This window comes from Panicum hallii, chromosome 4 (genome assembly GCF_002211085.1).
Source record: "Panicum hallii strain FIL2 chromosome 4, PHallii_v3.1, whole genome shotgun sequence".
Lineage (NCBI taxonomy): Eukaryota > Viridiplantae > Streptophyta > Magnoliopsida > Poales > Poaceae > Panicum > Panicum hallii.
Window position 1 is genome coordinate 4,762,066 of NC_038045.1, and position 19,404 is coordinate 4,781,469.

A 19,404-nucleotide genomic window follows, 5' to 3' on the forward strand; every position below is an offset into this window, starting at 1 on the left:
AAGTACCCAATATTTTCCACCGGCTTTGTAGTTCACCTACACACATGAGAATTTATTTTTGAGTTTTCGGAACCCAAACAAGCTTTGGGCCTTGCACATGTGTGACAAGAGATTTTGGGACCCAAAGTTGCTTGGGGAGCTTCTTCTTCGACTCCTTAGCAATTTTGCCAATGAACTTGGCCTTCACCTTGCCCTTCACTTTACTCAAGAGAAATGATTATTTTGAAACATTGATGAGTAATTCTTGGGTAATTTAGGAAGAGGACGTGATGGTAAAGTGCACTCCCTAGTGTGGTGCCCGGTGACTTGGCAATGTTGGCAATATGAGCCAACTTCCTTGATGAAGCCTGTCTTGATCTCCGGAGAAGGAGTTGTAGCCATGTTTGGCTCCGGAAATGAACCAAGACCTCTCTTACCATAGTCACGGGCATTGTTAAAGAGAATCTCCTTGTGGATGTATTCTCCCCTTGAGAGTTTCTCCACACTACTCTTGAGGCTTGCCACTTGATCCATCAATTCCTTTTCCCTAGAAGAGGCAAGCTTGGGCACAACATTAGTGGCATATGCATCAATGAGTAGGTCATCACATGAAGTAGAAGCATTGACCTTTTCAAGAACAACTTTCTCAAGACTTGGGTCAATTACTTCATAAGCAAATTCAAGTTCTTGATACTTGTGAGCCAACTCCCTATGCTCTTGTTTGAGCTTTTTGTGGCTCTCTTCAACTTGCTTAGCAAGTACAAGTGACTCATTGTGCTTTTTGAGCAAGTCATTGTACTTACTAAGTAAGTCGGAGTGGGCAAGCTCTAACTTGGCATGAGTGCTCTCAAGAACTTTAACTTTGCCCTTTTCCCTCTTGATGACGGATGTATACTCATTGATGAGGTTAGTAAATTCATTTGGATCAAGCTCTTCATCACTATCATCTTCACTATCTACCTCACATACCTTGGTGTTACCTTTTGCCATGAGGCACATAGGAGGCGGAGGTAGAGATGGTTCTTCATTGGTGAGGGCGATGGTGACAATGTCTTCTTCATCACTTGAGTCTTCGCTTGATGAGACATCGGTCACCCATTCTTGTTTCTCCACCAAGAAACTTTTCTTGGTATGCCCTTTCTTCTTTGGGAAGAGCTTGGTCTTCTTGTCATGGGTCTTCTTCTTCCCAATCTCTTGTTTTTGTTCTTCCTCTCCTCTTCTTCATCATCGCTTGAATCATGGCGATGCTTACTCTTGTTGTCCTTGCTTCTTTTATCCGGCTTGGGGCAATTTGGACGGATGTGTCCTTTTTCGCCACAATTGTAGCAAATCTTGTTCTTGACATCCATTGGCCGGAACATTCCCTTCTTGGAGTCAAAGTTGAAGCCCTTCTTATTGATCTTCTCATTCAAGCGTGTGAACTTTCTCATCATGAGAGCAAGCTCTCCATCATCTTCAACATCGGATGAGCTCTCATGATGATCATTTTCTTCATTGCTTGAGCTTGAGTCTTGTTTGACCATCTTGAGCTTGCGGGATTTGTTTGTCTTGGTCTTTAGAGCAATTGACTTGCTTGATGTTGGCTCTTCGGACATACCAAGAATGCTCATTTCATGAGCGCGAATTTCGCCACAAGTTCTCCTACTTCCATTGTGGCGAGATCCTCCTTTTGAAGCATAGCATTGATAATGTTATACTTGGGCTTCGGGAGGAGCATGAGGATCTTGCGGTTGATGGATGCACTGTCAATTTTGGATATTTCAAGTGCATTAATGTCCTTGACAATGACATTCAGCAAGAATACATATCATTGCAATTTTCATGAGCTAGCATTTTGAAGGAATCATACTTAGCTCTAAACAAGTGATATTTTGTTCACGAACTTTGGTGGAACCTTCATGTATTTCAATGAGTTCCTTCCAAATATCACTTGCTAGGTCCATGCCATTAACTCTAGCAAAGACTCCTCACTAATAGCTTCGAAAATTGCATTTCTAGCTCTAGCATTCCATTTTAATTGGTCGGGGGTGGGATCTCCGGTGAACCTGACTTTAGTTGCCAACCATACTTCGGGGGCAATCGCATCAAGGTATGCGGCCATGCGAACTTTCCAATAGGCAAGTTCTTGCCCTCGAAGTGAGGCGGCGAACCACCCATCTTGGCCATAGCTCTAGGCGGTGAAGCCTAATGATCCAATGAGCAACGAGGCTCTGATACAATTGAAAGGATCGATGGACCAAGAGGGGGGGTGAATTGGGCCTTTTTCAATTTCTAAAACAAGCTAAAACAACCTTAACTATGCAAAAACTAGAAAGGCTCCAATTCACCAACCGGATAACTAAACAACCTACACAAGCTAGTTAAGATGAAAAGAGATAAAGCCTAGCAAGGTAGATCTAACTAGTGATTCCTAAATCAAGCACATGAATGAATTGCATGAAAGATAATGCTTGAAAAAGTAAAGTGGACAAGAGACAACCGGATTTTTCCGTGGGTATCGATGTGTTGGCACACACCCCTAATCCACGTTGTGACACTCACAAAGAGTATTGTCACCTCCAAGTCACCAAGACGAGGGCGCTCACTAAGAGTCTCCGTTCACCATCCCGGTGTGGTGGAGATCAAGCACGTACAAATCTCTTCTCCGGGCTTCCACAATCCTTGGCAAGCTCCGTGAGAATCACCTCGATCACCAAGATCGCCTAGGTGATGCCAATCACCAAGAGTAACAAGCTAAGGCCTTCACTTGAGCAAGAACCAATCACCAAGAATGGATGCACACAAGCTTCTCTCTACTCAAGTCCTTAATCTTGCTTCTTGAATGATTGAATGAACAAGTGTATGAAATGTTGAAGCTCAAGGTGGCTCTTGACTATAGTATGTGTGTTTGGATGTTGCCTGGTGTCAAGAGTGGTAGAATGACCCATTGGAGGGGTATATATGGGCAGCTCACACGAATAGAGCCGTTGGAGAAAAAGCTGCCAGAAAACTGCGTAGCGCCGGTTAATCCGACGTCCCTCCAATAGTCATCGTCGGTTTAACCGGTGAATGTAAACTGCCACTTCTGAAAACTAGCCGTTACAGCTTGGGCAGATTAACCGTCGTTGCATCGGTTTAACCGGTGAGTGTAATCATCCATTGATCAACAGAAATACCAAGTCACTGGACAACTGCACCGACGTCCAATTTCAAATAGCGTCGGTTTAACCGGTGAGTGTAGTTGTCCACTGATCAACTGAAAACCGAGTCTCTGGACAACTGCACCGACGTCAAATTCAAATAACGTCGGTTTAACCGGTGTATTGACTTGTCCAGTCCTGCTGACCTCGTTTAACCGACGTATATAAAACTTGAAGCGTCGGTTAAACCGGTGAATAGATTTTTCTGATTTTGCCTTTCTGACTTGAGTCTTGAATGAAATCCAAATATTCTTGAGATATAAGTTGAGAACCACTTATTTGAGCTTCTAGAAACCTGAGTGACCATTGTGTGCATCCATTTTCAAATGACCATGTCCATGCTCAAGTTACTAAGCCTAAACCCCTCTTAATAGTGCGATCACTACAAAACTATAAAACCTATACTAACCTAAGTGTCCTTCTCAACCTTATGACACTTAGGATAGAAAGATCCTTAGTCTTGACATATTATTGAGTTGAATGCCGAGATCGCCTTTTTGAATAATGAAAATTAGGGGCCTCTTTTGACATATAACCAAATGAGCAATAATGATCTATAAGCTGCACAAACTCATTAGTCACAATAATGGTTGTCATTAATCACCGAAACATACCTTAAGGGCCTAGATGCTTACACCTGCGCAAAAATGTCTAACTGCGCATTGGGCATGAAGGACTTTACATATGCAAGGGCGTTGCTCACGCAAGCGACTGGAGCTTCGGATAAAAACTTGAGCATTTTCTTCGGGGCTTCACGGAGCCGTCCCAGCAGGGGCCGCGGGCCTGCCTCGCCTTCTTCTGGCGGGTCCACCATGTCGACCAGTTCCTGGGCGGCTCCCTGGAGGTCCTCCAGCTCTTTGCGCCGCTGCTCGTCCTTCTCGCCCAGCGCTTTGACTTGCTGAAGGCAGTCGACGAACTGACGTTCAGTGTCGTCGATCACCTTCCACAGCCTTTCGACTTCATCTGTACGACGATACAGCACATTCTTCACGTCAGTAAGCAGCTCCTCTTTGTGTTTTATTACTTTCCTAAGCTCTGTGGTGAAGATGTTTCAGCAAGCAAGTGAAATCACTAAGGAAAAGTACTCGAGGGAAACGGGGGCCTACCTTGGTGCGCCTTCTTTTCTGCCTTGAGCTGCTCCTGGTACTCTGCTTGTTGCTCCTTGACCTGTTGTTGGAGCTCGGAGTTGGCCTCTTCAAGGTTCTTCAGGTCATTCTTGAGCAGCCAGGTCTCTCGAGTCCTTTCCTGCTTCAGCATATCAAGCTCGCGCTGCAGATAGCAGTTCTTCGTCTTCTCCTCGGAAATGCGCTTGTGCAGGGCACCTAACTCCCGCGCGTCACTCACAACCGCGCGGAGTTTCTCCGACTTCTTCTGGGATTTGGTAATCACATGCTGCGCCAAAGGAGGAGAATGAGTACTAAACAACTCACCAATGCACACACCCGGAACTTTACGCGAGTACTACCATGGAGAAGTTGTATAACTCCTTGAAGGTGCTCTTGAAGGTCTCCAGGTTCTCGGCCGTTAGCAGAAGATCATCCACCAGGTCGGTGGTGATGATGTTCTGGTACCCTGGCCCGGTCCTCAGCACCTCACGGGGACTCTCCGTGGGCCCGGCGGCATCCCCGGACGGCGGCGGCTGGACACCTGCAAGCATACGAAGTAGTCACCATATTGTCCTCGGACCCTGGCATCAAGCCGCGGGCGGGTAAGCGCGTACCTGTACCACTGGTAGGAGCGGCACCAGGGGCCACGACTTGTTCCCCGCCACTGGGCCCGGCTCCCTCTTGCCCGGACCCGGGAGGCGGCAAGTCGGGGAGCCCCGCACCCGCTTCCGGGGCCACGACTTGTTCATCGCCACCGGGTCCGGCTCCTTCTTGTTGGGACTCGGGAGGCGGCAAGTCGGGGAGCCCCGCATCTGCTTCAGGGGCCACCTCTGCGGGTACAGGCCCCCCAGGCGCCGAGGGCTCGGGGGCTGCTGCAGTTGAGGCAGGTGCCGCAGCCCTGCCCGGTTCCAGCTGGAGTTGCACCGCACTTGCAGCCCTGGCGACATCGACAACATGGTTATCCACGCAGGCGCGGTCAATCTTTTCAAGCGATTGAAGCAAAACTTACAGTGTCGACTTCTTCTTGGCAGCCTTCTTCACCCGCCAGGCCCGCCGAGGAACGCTCGTCGCTGATGGCGAGGCTTGGCCGGCCGATGGAGGGGTTTCCGCCACGGCAATTGTCACCGCCGCGACGTCGGAGGGGCCTGTCCCCACCCTTTCGGGCTCAGGTCCGGGTGGTGGAGCAGGAAGACTGCAAGGGGGTGCTGTTAGTGTTCGGCATCATTGGAACTTGGTAACTGACAAAACAGCAACTCCGTACCTGGAGGATTCGACTTCTTCGGCCTTGCGTTTGCGCATCTGCCGCTGGCCCTTCGGCACCGGTGGCAAAGCGCCGGCCAACTCCAAGCTCTGGTCGGAAGAGCTATCCTGGCGCGCTCCCCCCTCGGTTCCTTCACTCGCCGGCGAGTCCACGCACTCGGAGGACTCGCCGCTGCCTCGGACCGTAGTAGGGCGAGTTGTCTTAGTGGCAACGGCGGTGGCCGGGCGCGGTTCTTCTCCGGCTTCTTCCCCCGCCCGCGGGCTTGCGCATTCGGCGGACTCGTTGCGGCTTTGAGCCGCAGCAAGGCGAGCCTTCTTGGCGGCTGCGGCCGCAGAGGGGAGGAGGTGATACGCTCGGGGGAGGTCCGACTGCGGCGGGTAGCTGCAGTACAACTGCGAGTGCTCCTGCAGAAAAGTTTTCAGTACACCATCGGCGCAGTAACAGATTTCTTCGGTAAAAGAAGTCGAACACTCACCGGCGGGGGCGGATTTTGCGCGGAGAACAGAGTGGGCACGTATGGCACGGCGTTCACGTCCAGCAGCACCCGCTGAACTCGCTGGAGCGCGACTTCGTCGGGTACCTCTTCTGTGCACATACGAGAAGGGTCAGCGGGGCCGGTGTACTCGAAGCCCAGATTACAGCGCTGCTGGATGGGTTGGACGCGGCGCTTGTAAAAGGAGAACATGACGGAGGCGCCGGTCACCCCTTCCTTCTTCAGTGCATCGATGGCCTCCAGCAGCTCCTTGACTTGAATCATTTCCATGCCGGAGGGTTCAAGGTTCCACTCCCCCCTCACCACGGGCGGTTTGCTCGACTTCGTCGGCAGGGGGGGAGCATGGTTCTCGATGTAAAACCAGAGGTTTTTCCATCCAGGAAGGTTGGAGGGGAATTTATATGCAAGGTATCTCTCGCCGGCCTGCTGTCGCAGTTGGATGCCGGCGCCCCCTACCACGGCGAGTTTTTTCGTGGTTGGCTGGGGTTTCACGCGGAAGAGGAAGCGGAATAGATCCCAGTGGGGCTCAATTTCGAGAAATGCTTCACAAAAGTGGATGAAAATGGAGATGTGGCAGATGGAATTCGGGTTGAGGTGATGGAGCTCAAGCCCGTAGTAGTAAAGAAGGCCGCGGAAGAAAGAACAAGTGGGGAGGGCCAATCCCCGTTCGGCAAAATGGAAGAATGTGACGATTTCGTCGACATTCTCCATGGGGAAAGGTTCACGGAAAGAGGGGCGCCAGTTAACAAGGTTTTTCTCTTGGAGCAACCCCTCGGAAACCAGTTTGTTCAGATTGTTAAGGGAGCACTTACTGTGTGACCATTCCTCGGTCGATGGTTCTGCCGCTTTCTTCTTCCCCTCGATCTCCGACTTCTTAGGCGCCATCTCCAATGCGCTACGCCACGAGATGCTCGGGGGCTGCAGGGAGAGGGGCGGGGAAGTTGGAGTAGGAGGATCTCCTTGGGCAGTGGCGGCGGCGTTCGGCTCAGATTGGGGTTTTGGTGGTTTTTGGCGGAATGCGGACTGAAAGCACAATTTTTCCTCCTATGGCCGCGGGGTTAAGTAACTTGCGGGATGGGGAAAAGTTACTGTTCAGAAGACCAAGAGTCGTTTTGTGGAATATTCCAAAGGTGAGGGGTCACTTGGTGGTCTGATTAGATTGAATATTTGATTAATCATTTTTTCAGGGCTAATTAGCCCGAAAGAAGGGGTTTTTTCGAATCTTTGGTCTAATTGCATCATTTGTACCATCACTTTGGTCTCTCCTTACAGTGTCATTGTTTAGCCTGTATGCCACGATTCTTTGGACCCTTATCTTCAATTTCGTGGGATTTGGATTTAAGGCTCGGGGGCTGCGGGGTACGTGGCATCGACTACTTATTTTTCAAGTTTCTTTGAAGGATAAGGAGGATTACAAATTAATGGGACCCTCAGCCTGATTCTCCGATTCAACCCGAGGCTCGGGGGCTACTCCATATGGAGTGCGATTTTTCAATCGCACGCCATAACAGAACTAAAATTCGGGGCATGAGCACCTCATAGCTTCGATGCGGCTAAGGAAGTACTCGAAGCAGGGTTTCAAGACGAAGCTTCAGAAGAAGTTGAAGACTGCTTCGAAAGTACTCGATAAGCCTGCAGTGCTCAGCTACGAAGAGCTCGGGGGCTTGTCAGACCCGTGGCCACCGGGCTGGGCATGTCACGAAGTTTAAGAAATTAAGCCCGTCTTATCTCTTATTCATTTTGTTTATCTCTTGTTTATCCCGTTTAAATAGGAGATAGGGCTAACCAACACGGAGAGGATCTACTCGAGATTAGTTCTGGTGTGATCCCTCGGTGGGGGTTGGTTAGCATCTTTGTAACTCTGACCTCTCGGGTATATAAGGGAGGTCAGGGACCCCCTCAAAACAGAAGACATTAGGTCATTCTACACCAAAGAGAATACAAACCACCGTACAGGACATAGGGTGTTACGCTCCGTGCGGCCCGAACCTGTCTAAAGTCTTGTGTTCTTTGCACCTTCGAGTTCCTGATCTCGGCGTTCCCTCACCCAAAACTTACCACCTTGGGTATATCCCTCGGTGGGCAGCCGGTTAAACACCGACACACACCCCGTCCCTCGCCGCTCCGGCGCCGCGCCCGTCGTCGCTATCCTCACGCCGCTCCCGCGTCGTGCCATCGTCGCCGTCCCCGTTCTACGGCCGCTCCCATCTCCCGCGCTCTCCCTCCGCTCCCGCCACCACCGCCGTCCCACCACAGCTCCTCACGCGGTGACCATGGCCGCCGCCGCCATTCCCTACACGGTGCCCCTACCTCCACCGCTCACTCGCGCCTGCTGAGGACCCCACCGGGTTCGCGCTCTCCTCCTCTTTGCGGTGGTGCCGGCCCTGCCAGCCGCCGCGGCGGCCAACGACCGCAGGTTGGTCTTGTTGCCTTGGATCGGCCCCACTTGCAGAGAGGGAAAGGAAGGAGGTTAGGATAGGGCTGGGTGAAAAAAAGGAAAGATCCAAATGAGAGGTCCCACATGTTAGATATACGAAGAGTCTGAGTTAGCTAGTTTGTTGGAGTGTACCGAAATATAGAGAGAGAATGTTGGCTAAATGGATAGCTAAATGAGAATATAGAGAGTGAGATTTGGCTAGGCTGTTAAAGATGCTCTAAATACAGAGCCACACTGATTGGATGAATAATCAATGGTGGAAACCGGTGATTGAAAGATAAACAAATTATCAATCGACTGATGCGGAGACACTTCCAATAAAGTAAAGAAAGAAATTTCGTTTCATTAAAGAATAAAGAAAGGAAGGAATGGGAAGGCTACTTGTGGTGCCCCCATTTTTACCATGGATAATGCGTGGAGACCAGTATTTGCACTTATGCAAATGAAGCATAAGTGCATATCACTACATAGTAATCGCGCGCTTATAGGACATTGAGATGTAGATAGTATATTTCAAAATGAGCTATTTCTAGTTTAAAAAATGGGGAAATAGTAACTAATCTGGAAAAGGGATAATTGACACCCCTTCCATCCTTTTTCCACTTATCGTTTTTCTTCACATCAATACATAGTCTCTACTCTCTACACATATTCCATTTTTTTATCATTTACAGTGAAACAAGGAATTAAATATTTATTGTCCCAAAATGGGAGTAGCTCAAGATGGTTTATATGCACCGCGAAAAAAATTAAAGAAGTTGCTTTTTGTGCGAGGAAAAATGAAAGAAATTGTTGATGATGCTATTCACAGGTCATATGTGGAGCTTCGAGTGGGCCGGGAGGGAAATGCAAAACAGATTTGTTCTGTGAACGTGACCCCAACGGGCACTGGCACTGAAGTTAATATTGTGTTGGAACTTGGAAATGAACTAGCTAGCTCTCAAAATTTACTGAGGCGCGTGTGCAAAACCATAGCACTGACAAGCTGTCAGCAGCACGTCGGAGAAACCGGCGGAGACGCCGAGTCAAGAACCACCGCACGCCGCCTCGAGCCTCCACCCTCTACGCAAGGCAAGACAACCCAGAATCCCCCACCATGGGGATGGAGATGAAGCATTTCCAGATCACCCTCCTCCTCTCGTGCTGCCTTGCCGCCGCCGCGGCGGCGGGAATCGGATGCTCATCCGATGCCGACGCCATCGCCGACGTAGCCCGATCCCTCGCGAGGCCGCCCTCTACCTGGACCGCCGGCGGCGGCGACGCCTGCTCGTTCAAGGGCGTCACTTGCTCCCCCTCCGGCCGCGTCACCGCCATCGACCTCGCGGGGCAAGGCCTGGCGGGGACCCTGCCCTCCTCCCTCTCCAGCCTCACCGCGCTCGAGTCGCTCCAGCTCCAGGGCAACGTGTTCTCCGGCGCCGTCCCGCCGCCCCGAGCCCCCTCCCTGACCCGCCTCTCCCTCGAGGGCAACGCCTTCACGTCCCTCCCGGAGGACCTCCTTCGCGCGACACCCGCGCTGCGGAGCCTCAGCACGGACGGCCTGCCCCTCCAGCCGTGGCCGTTCCCCGACGCCATCTTCAGCTGCCTGCCCTCCACACCTTCTCGGCCTCCAACGCCAGCATCGCCGGCCACTTCCCGGCGGCGGGCGTAGTCGCGAACCTCATGTCCCACAACAACCTCACCGGGGTGATACCGGTGTCCCTGGGTAGGATGGCGAGCCTGACAGACATCTCCCGTCCTACAACCACCTCCAGGGCCCGGTGCCGGCGTTCAGCCCCGCCGTGGCCGCCGACGTGGTCGCCGGGAACGGCTTCTGCTTGGACGCGCCCGGGCCGTGCGACGCGCAGGTGAGCGCTCTGCTGCAGGTGGCGGAGGGCTTCGGCTACCCGCTCAATCTTTCGAGGTCGTGGACGGGGAACGACGCCTGCAGTGGCTGGCTGGGCGTGATATGCGACGCGTCAGAGGTGACCATCCTCGGCCTGACGAACTACAACTTGTCAGGGACGATGTGGCCGGCCATTGCCAACTTGACAGGGCTGAGAAAGCTTGACCTAGCCGGCAACCGCCTCACCGGGGAGATCCCGGATGCGCTCGCGGCATTGCCGAGTCTTAGCCTCGTTGATGTCAGAAACAACAGGCTCACCGGCAAGCTGCCCAAGTTTTGGGCATCGGTTGATGTGTCAGCAGAAGGGAACAGCCCAAGTTTGGGGAGTCACTATGGTTCAGGACAAAGGTAGTCTCGACGATGGCTCTTCACAATCTTCAGACTCCGCTGCTGATGCCTCATCGAAGTTAAGTGCAGGAACTATTCTTGGCATTACTGTAGTTGTGTTTGTTTTCTGGATGGGCAATTAGCGTGTAAAATCTCTTGTTTGTCTTCATAAGATCCAATATTAATTTTGCCTATGCTTCTCTGATCGAGTTCCTGATGAGCTCTGCCATAGCCCAATTGGTAGTTGTTGATGTTGTTTCACTTCCACCATACCTGCAAACAAGTCCTGCATGATATTATAATGTTAGTTTGTCGTGGAAAAATGTAACTTTTTGAAAGAATAAGAATAGGACAATGATTCATAGAGCTAGTTACAAGGATGACGGCTTTGATGATTCCAATGGAGAGAGAGCCGCCGAGGTGGTCTTCCTTCTGGATTCTCAAAAGAACATCGATCAAGTCCTCCAAGACTTCCAAGCACTCTTGATAATTTAGATGCTTTTTGTGGCTTTTCATTTGATTCTGGAGAGGCACCATTCGGTTGGGTTTGTGCTCGTCTCGTCGTCTGTTTCTGAAGGCCACAGCAGCTACATAGTCAGAGTTTTCACTTTTGTACCCCAAAGGGAATGTGCTCAATCATAACTATGATGTTAACGATGGTGCCATGGTCAGCTTGATGTCGCCTGTTCCAAGCTGGGACATTGTGTGCAGTCTCAGTGCTGGAATATAATGGGCAATTAGAATCGTAGTTAAGGAGATGACAGCTCCGCTTTCCCGCAAACCACGCTGACAGCTCGTGTTCGCCCCACCTCTGATCACGCTCCAATCATTGCTCACATGTCCACGGCCATCCCCAAAGCAAACATCTTCCGGTTTGAAAATGCATGGCTCCACAATAAGCTTTTCCTCCCTAGTGTCCTCCCTGCATGGCATGACGCCCCCGCACTCTCCGACGCCGCCGGCCACCTCGCTGGCTGCCTCAAGTCGACGCGCGCTGCGGCAAAGGTCTGGGCAAGGCACCATCCATCATTCCCAATTGCAAATTCATTATTTCACTATTTGACACTGTAAGAGGTATAACAGATTGACCAACGTGGGCAATATCCATACCTGCACCGTTTGCAGCCCGAATCTGCTCGTTGCCATTATACCGCTCATGCATTGTGAGTTGCTCAAGTTCTCCGGTGATGTGATATGTAGCACCAGAGTCTAGGTACCAATTTGGATCAGCACCTGAGGGCGACGCCATGTTTGCAGCACGAATATTTGGTGCATAACTATCATCATATCTGTACCAGCAGATATCGGCTTCATGACCGACTTTCTTGCAAACCTGGCACCTTGGACGATTCTGGCCTCCATTAGCATCTGATGGCACACCACCAGCAGAACGGCGGTAGTTGTTGTTGTCGTTGTAGCCGCTATGTGACCCGCTTGAAGAGGAGCCACGGCCGGGGCCAGAGGACCGCCCTCGGCCACGGGAGGGAGGTCCACCGCGAGTCCAGGGAGCAAGATGACCCCGTGACGCTGCGTTGGCGGAGGACGAGGTATAGGAGGTGTTGGCAGCTTGTTTTGTTAACCGGAGTTCAAAGGCCAGCATCTGTGAATACAGCTCAGCAGGCGAAATTGGCTCGACCCGGGTAACAATGGAGGACACAAAGGAATTGTAGATCTCTTCATCAAGGCCAGTGAGCACATACGCAACAAACTCCTCGTCACCGAGGGTTTGGCCGGACGCAGTCATCTCATTTGCGTAGCTCTTCATCTTGGAATAGAATTCGGTCATTTTGGACGCACCTTTTCTGGTTGTGGCAAGCGCGATGCGCATATTGACGGAGCGAGCACGGGTACGGGTGGCGTACATCCCGTCCAGCGTGCGCTAGACAGCAGCCGACGACGTGAGCGTGGTGACTCCCATGAGCACCTCCCTCATCAATGACGAGAGGAGATACCCGAGAACGGCCTGATCGCGGGAGACCCAGCGAGCATACTCCGGGTTGGGTTGTGCGGAGGTGGTGTTGCCGGTCCTGACGACGATGGTCTGGGCCGGCATTGCCCCTACTCCAGTGAGTAGTCCCTCCAGCTGCGCCGCTCTGATTGGCGGCAGGATTTGGGCTTTCCAGAGCATGTAATTGGTCTTGCTGAGTTTCTCAGCAATTGGGATCTGGAAGGAGGAGGGGATGGTGGTGGTTGAATTGGAGTCAAACGCCATGGCTAGATGAGATGTTTTAGAGGTTGGTTCTGTTACCATGTAAAATGGAACAGGTAGAAGTGTTTCTACCACCCTTGGGTGGCCGCGGATTGTGTGTTTATATATACGCCAAGGCTGGACGCAACAACTTATACAAATAAGGCAACCGAATCAATCTATTAGAGTTCTATCTGTACTCCAATTTAGAATATATCTTTGCTATCTATAAGAGATTGATTCGGTTGGTTAAAGATTACATGCAGAGAAACTTCTAGAATATTATCTCTAACAGACACCATGGAGGAGGATCGTGCATTATCTGCTGATGAACTACAGGTGCGGACCATGTGCCAAGATCGGCTTTGCCTGGCGATCAAGCAGCGAGCGGCTTTCTGGCGCCAGCGCGGGAAGCAACGAGCCGTCCGCGAAGGTGATTCCAACACGGAGTTCTTCCATGCACACGCGACGCAACGACTCCGGCGCAACACCATCCGTGGCATTGAGGTCAATGGTATGATGATTAACTCGCACCAAGAAAAAGTGGACGCACTGACTGCACACTACAGAGGCATGCTGGGCACGGCCACACCGCCGCCCCTGTGGCAGTTCGACGTCGCCGGCCTCCCCATATCTCTTCCTGTTGGTTGCCGATGTGCTGCAGACTCTTATCAAGACTGATGGCGGCGTGCGGCATCCAATCCAGGAGGACGGGACCTGTGCGGTCCTACAGTACACAGACGACACCCTGATCGTCTGCCGTGGCGCGCTAGCGGATGTGACTCGACTTCGTCTCCTGCTGGATCAGTTGCGGATGCCACTGGCCTCAAGATCAACTACTCCAAAAGCACTGCAGTCCCGATGCATGTTCCAGAAAATTTGCTACAACAGTGTATCTCAACACTAGTAGGCTGCAAGCGGGAAGGCGTCCCACAAACATACCTGGGATTACCACTGTCCAACGACAAGCTGAGGTTGACGGCATTTGCCCCATATGTGGCCAAAGCCATGCGGATTGTGCATACCAGTAAGCTTGATGCACATTCACGTACAGATGTCAGCCTGAAGTCAGAAAACTAATCTACAAATGTTACTCTTCTATAATCACGGCTGCTCATATGCCTTCCCGATGATCAGCGGCGATGCCACACATATCGTCCTCGACGCCAGCAGCCCAATTTAGTGAGCCTCTACCACCACAACGTTCTATTTAGGAGAAAAAAGTATTCTACTAGCAAGGAGAAAAGAATGTTCAAGCGAGAGTGGAAATGTTCGAGACAGTAGAAAATAATGTTTTAGGATTCCACCCGGTCACAGATCCACCAATATAATCTTCTTCCTCCCCTCTAGATATTAGGTACAGGTACGCGCACGGTGGCCTGCAGCCACAGGTCGCTCTTCCTCCGCGCCGTGATCCCGAGCCCCTCGGCCATGTCGAGCTCCTCCGGCGCAGCGCCTCCGGGGAGCTCCCAGTCGAAGTGGAATAGGAGGCTGGCGAGACCGAGCTCCATGACGGCGAGCCCAAGCGCTATGCCCGGGCAGATCCGCCGGCCCGCGCCGAACGGCACGAACTCGAAGTCCGTGCCCCTGAAGTTCACCTCGGCCCCGGCGCCGCCGCCCTCGAACCTCTCCGGCTGGAACTCCTCGGCGTCGGGGCCCCAGATCGCGGCGTCCCGGCCGATCGCCCACGCGTTGACCAGCACCATCGCGCCCCCGGGCACGTCGTAGCCCAGGACGCCGCGTGTCTCCTCCTGGCACTCGCGCGGGAGGAGCAGCGGCACCGCGGCGTGCAGCCGCAGCGTCTCCTTCATGACGAGCTGCAGGTAGCGCAGCTCCGGCAGCACGTCCTCCGCCACGCGGCTCTCCCCTGCGAGCACGCAGCGCACCTCGGCCTGCGCCTTGCGCAGCGCCGCCGGGTGCCGCACCAGCTCCGCCATGGCCCACTGCAGCGTCGTCGCCGTCGTCTCGCTCCCGGCACCGAAAAGATCCTTCGCAGCATCCCAAAAAAAATACAATCTTGTCAATTTCGTGAAGTTTTGAACGCATAGCAGAACGGAACATGGTTTTAATCGAGGACATTGGCGAATGGCGACTTGGCGAGAGGTTGCTAATCTTACGATGATCACGGCGCGGATGGTGCCCATGTCGAGGGGAACATGCAGGCTGCCCTCCTTCTGGACCCGAAGGAGCACGTCGAGGAGGTCTTCCTCCTCGTTGCCGGCGCCGGCCGCCCTCCTCTGCCTGTGCTCCTCGATGACGCCGTCCATGAGCCGGGTCATCTCGCGGTGGTGCGCCTGCGCGCGGCGCGCCGCCCCGCTGAACGCGCGCGCGAGCCGTGACGACGGGAACACGTCGGCGAGGCTGAATCCCGCGGCCACCTTGACGCCCTCGTCCAGCTTCTCCAGGAACGCGTCCCGGTCGCTGATCCGGTCGCCCACCACCGCGCGAACGATCGCGTCAGTCACGTACGTGGCGAGGAGGGCGCTGACGTTCACGGGCTTGGGCGGCGCCGGCGCCGACGACAGCGAGGCGACGGACGCGACGAGGTTGGCAGCCTCGGCCTCGCGCCCGCGGCGGAGGGACCGCACGCGCCGCGCGCTGAGCAGCTCGGTGACGCAGAGCTTGCGGAGCTGGCGCCAGTGCTCGCCGTGCGGCGCGAACGCGACGCCGAGCCCGTCCCGCGTGAGCTCCCGGATGGTGGCGGTCCGGGGCCGCGTCGCGAACGCGGCGTCGTGGGTCCTCATGACCTCCCGCGCCGCGTCGGGCGACGACGCCACGACGACCGGGAGCTGGCCCAGGCGGAGCAGCATGAGCGGGCCGTGCCGCCGGGCCAGGTCACGCATGGCGCGGTGCGGGAGCGCGCCCACGAGGTGGTGCAGGCTGCCGATCACCGGAAGCCGCCATGGCCCGGGAGGTGGGTTCTTGCCGTGGTTGCGCCGCCGGAGCTTGACGGCAAGGAGAGGCAGCAGCAAGATCACGACCAAGAAGATGTAATGGTGGGAGGATTGGAGTTCTTGCTCCATGATTACAGTTGCATCTCTCTGCTTGTTCCTCGAGGTTATTGTATCTAGTAGACAATACTTCTCTAGAAAAAGAAATGGAGTAGAGTTCCACGAGTTGAAATGCCGTGTGGACTGGCATACTTTAGGGGTGCATGTGAATGGCGAGCGAAATATAGTATGAAGATTTGTGTTCAGGTCTGGAAGCAATGTGTCGTCTAGTCCATGGAGATGAGTAGATGACAGAACAACGTCGAATAAAAATACACATTGTTTATTAGGTGGATGATCCCTGCAAGATGCTTACAAGGAGTGTGCAAGGAAAGAGAATTAGCCACGTCCTCAAACTCCCTGTATAAAGGCTTTTTGATCATCATTTCTCAGTAAGGAGCTTGATGGAGAACTATCACAATATGCTATCACAATAATTTAGAACACAATGGTTTACATGAATTTTTCAATCACTCAAATTTGGCTCACTTAAACTAGATCGGCTATGATCTATAGAGAATACTGACAGGAACAAACTCATTGCAATACCACACATGAATATATCCTTTCTTTGATTACTTTTTCTGTCTGAAAAAGGATTTTCCCCTCAGTTTCAGGACCTGGTGGATTGACCCATAAATTTCAGCCAACAGTATTGGTTAGAAGACGTCTGGATTGCGATAACCGTAGGTGTTGCTGCAATGGTTCACTTGCTGAAGGTGAAATGACAAGGCATAGTTCTTCTCCTGTGTAGTACCAGATGAGATGGTTAGTAGAGAATTAATGAAAGTTAAGCATTGTTGTAGCTATTGTTTTACAAAACCTACCTCTAATGCCTTTATTTGCTTCTGGTACTCCTCGACGATCTGGTTGAATTGAGACCGCTCCTGCACCATCTCTTGATACTCCTTGAGCCGATTGTGCTGTATGAGGAAAGCCCGCTTCAGAACGCCGTTCTGGTGAAGTAGGGCTCCCAGCATCTGCTTCACTATCTTGTGCTCCTGGATGGACAACACTAATTCAGGTGAGCTTTGAAGCATGGATAACTAATCGTTAGCAAGCCCAGTTTCAGAATTAAGCAATATATAACTTTTGATAATACCTTGTTTACTTTGCGCTTTTCATCTGGGCTAACCCTAGCAACACATTTTTCCAATAGTTTGAGTATCTTGGAGGCGCGATTCTTGGCGTCAACCAAATTTGAAGCAGAGGACATCTCCTTGACAATGAGTTCTGCCCATTCAGAGCCATTGGTGGGAATAGTTGACAGTGGAAAATCAACTGCAATAGGCATTGATGATGTAAGGTTTAAGTTAACTGGTTTAAATGGTTAAGCAAACACTTTGGTGGCATGGAAATATATGTCGCTAATAACCATGGTATATTGGCATCAGTGACAATTGTTGATTTTCCTAACTTTGATGAGTATAACGATTGCATGGTAAATTGAACATTTTGGGTTTAAACATATGGAGATGTTGCATACCTTCAAATGGGACGGCATCGTTTGCCCGGTTGTCGGACGGAGGATAGGTTACGGCAGAAGCAGATTCTGTGCTTCTATCTGCCGAATAATCTTTGTATGCTCTGATTGCAGCATCCAAGACATTTCCTGACGCTTGTAAATGATCTCGTAGAATCTGTAAATTAAGAGGAAAAAAATATCAGGCAGACATCCTAATTAGTACCATCTTGAACTGTAAGACAAACAGCACTTGACTGAACATGTTCCTTGGTACCAACTGGTCAGAACTCAGGATACCTGACCGGTTTGTGTTGGTCGGATCATTGGTGGATTGAAATCCAAAAGGCACCAAATTTTGCAGTCAAGATAATCAGTTGTTAATAAAGATTTCACGGTAATCGCACTATCGCAGCACACACAAAATCACCGTCCCTCGCTTGCCCTCTGCTCTATCGATGCGTTCTAGTATGTCTGTTCGTCGTGATCGATTAGGACTAAAGAAAAAATCCACGTATCATAATTCATAACAGAGCACAATCACGAGGAAGCAGAGCGCGTGCCAAATCAATCGAAAATCGAAATCGATCGGCGCGAGCGCACGTACGTTGGCGCACCTGCGGATCGGCGCCGGGGAAGATGAGCTGGAGCGCTTCGACCGGGTCGGACTCCAGCGGGAAGCTGAGGCCGAGGTCGGCGGCGGCCGCCGACGCCGAGCACCGGCCGCGCTTCGTCAAGCGCGGCAGGTCGAAGGGGTCGCCGAGGAAGGCGTCCGCCTCGCGCTTCCGGCTCGCCACGACGGTCGGCCCCATGAGGCTGTTAGGGGAGGTAGGGTTCGCGCGGCCGCCGTGAGGTCGGTGGATTCTTGGATTGGAGCAGAAGTAGAAGAGAGCAGAGAGGGCGGGACTGTGTGGGCTATGGGTCGCGCGTCGCGTGGGCCGTTGGTGTGTATATATTGGGTCGGGCGGCGGCTGTTGGGTCGGCGAAGCCTTGGAGGACACGGCCGGGTTACCGTGTGATTGGGACACCGACTCGATCGCCACCGTCCCCACTGTATGCCGGGTCCGAGCTCGGACTTGCACGGCGAAATTGGACTTTTCCTTATGCGGCATAGCATCCCGGCAGTCACCTTTCTTTTCTAAAAAAAATTACCCTACTTCAACGATTTTGCTCCGACACCATGGTCCGTTTAGTTGGATACCAAAATTTGTCATGCCAATATATATGCATGCCAACCTTTTTACCAAAATTTTGATAATTTTAGAATAACATTTAGTTACATGGTCTATTTTTTTAATTACAACCAGCCGAGTGCCGAAATCTATAGTCTCGCCCAAATTTTAGCTAGGCAGATTTTGATACCCAACTAATGAGACTCGTAGTTCCATCTTTTATCTCAATATAATTCATCCCAAACTCTCCTAAATAGAAGGGTATGCGCTTCCGAAAAAATACGTGCGGGGCCAACCTTGCCACCGTCAAGTATCCTGCCTTGCAAGAATCTCCGCCAACCGGTCGCCAACTTCATTGCAGCACAGATTGAGGGAGGGGCCCTCGCTGCTGCCTAGGGTATGAGATTTAGAATGTTGATGACTCCTTGCAGTCTGGCTAGATTAGATTAGGAAGCTGGGTGATACAACCTCTTTCGCATCCCAAGCGCGCTACCCTCCTAGGCTCGCAACACTAAGTAATTCAAATCAATCCACATTACTCACTAATGATAGTGTTGATGTTAAAATTTTGCAAGTATATTTATGAAAGAAATGAGTTCTGGGGAAAGCTGATGGAGAGTCCTACAAAAAGCCAATGGAGAGTCCTGGGAGGAGCCGATAGCGCAATTCGGTCAAAGCTGTCAGACGTCTTGGTCAAGGCTGACGCGGGCATGGTCAAAGGACTACGATAAGAATCGGATTAGGAAGATGACGTTAGCAGAAGATTCCGCAAGAGTTCAATTTTCTTCGGAATCCCACCTGGTGCGGTCTTAGTTATTTACTGATTAAATTTTATTCTTTTATTAATTACAACTCAAATTGACTAGCACACCCCCGAACCTCAATAGCAGGACCTACGCTGAAGATAAACAGAGCTCCCGAGTATTAG

At 51.8% G+C, this 19,404-nt stretch overlaps 3 protein-coding genes across 3 annotated transcripts; 1 reads left to right on the forward strand and 2 right to left on the reverse strand.

Annotated features, from left to right (window-relative positions):
* The first annotated feature begins 9,551 nt into the window (after window positions 1-9,551).
* On the forward strand, window positions 9,552-10,689 carry LOC112889153 (receptor protein kinase TMK1-like). Its single transcript, XM_025955643.1, has 2 exons — window positions 9,552-10,070; window positions 10,162-10,689. The coding sequence occupies exons 1-2, from the start codon at window positions 9,552-9,554 to the stop codon at window positions 10,687-10,689; spliced, it is 1,047 nt and encodes a 348-aa protein (XP_025811428.1).
* A 3,372-nt stretch (window positions 10,690-14,061) lies between these two features.
* LOC112889800 (premnaspirodiene oxygenase-like) lies at window positions 14,062-15,982 on the reverse strand. The gene is made up of 2 exons (XM_025956569.1): window positions 14,970-15,982; window positions 14,062-14,840 (listed from the first exon to the last, which is right to left on the reverse strand). Exons 1-2 carry the CDS (start codon window positions 15,873-15,875, stop codon window positions 14,199-14,201), a joined length of 1,548 nt encoding a protein of 515 aa, XP_025812354.1. The 5' UTR covers window positions 15,876-15,982; the 3' UTR covers window positions 14,062-14,198.
* Window positions 15,983-16,190: 208 nt separating this feature from the next.
* On the reverse strand, window positions 16,191-18,213 carry LOC112889621. Its single transcript, XM_025956347.1, has 5 exons — window positions 17,922-18,213; window positions 17,329-17,482; window positions 16,945-17,123; window positions 16,670-16,843; window positions 16,191-16,588 (listed from the first exon to the last, which is right to left on the reverse strand). Exons 1-5 carry the CDS (start codon window positions 18,114-18,116, stop codon window positions 16,502-16,504), a joined length of 789 nt encoding a protein of 262 aa, XP_025812132.1. The 5' UTR covers window positions 18,117-18,213; the 3' UTR covers window positions 16,191-16,501.
* Window positions 18,214-19,404: the final 1,191 nt, after the last annotated feature.

Coding starts and splice junctions, on each gene's coding strand:
- LOC112889153 (XM_025955643.1), top strand. CDS start 9,552: ATGGGGATGGAGATGAAGCATTTCCAGATCACCCTCCTCCTCTCGTGC. Junction 10,071..10,161: donor CTTCTCGGCCTCCAACGCCA/GCATCGCCGGCC, acceptor GTCCCTGGGTAG/GATGGCGAGCCTGACAGACA.
- LOC112889800 (XM_025956569.1), bottom strand. CDS start 15,875: ATGGAGCAAGAACTCCAATCCTCCCACCATTACATCTTCTTGGTCGTG. Junction 14,841..14,969: donor CCATCCGCGCCGTGATCATC/GTAAGATTAGCA, acceptor GATGCTGCGAAG/GATCTTTTCGGTGCCGGGAG.
- LOC112889621 (XM_025956347.1), bottom strand. CDS start 18,116: ATGGGGCCGACCGTCGTGGCGAGCCGGAAGCGCGAGGCGGACGCCTTC. Junction 17,483..17,921: donor TCCCCGGCGCCGATCCGCAG/GTGCGCCAACGT, acceptor CTTAATTTACAG/ATTCTACGAGATCATTTACA. Junction 16,844..16,944: donor AAAAGCGCAAAGTAAACAAG/GTATTATCAAAA, acceptor TTGTCCATCCAG/GAGCACAAGATAGTGAAGCA.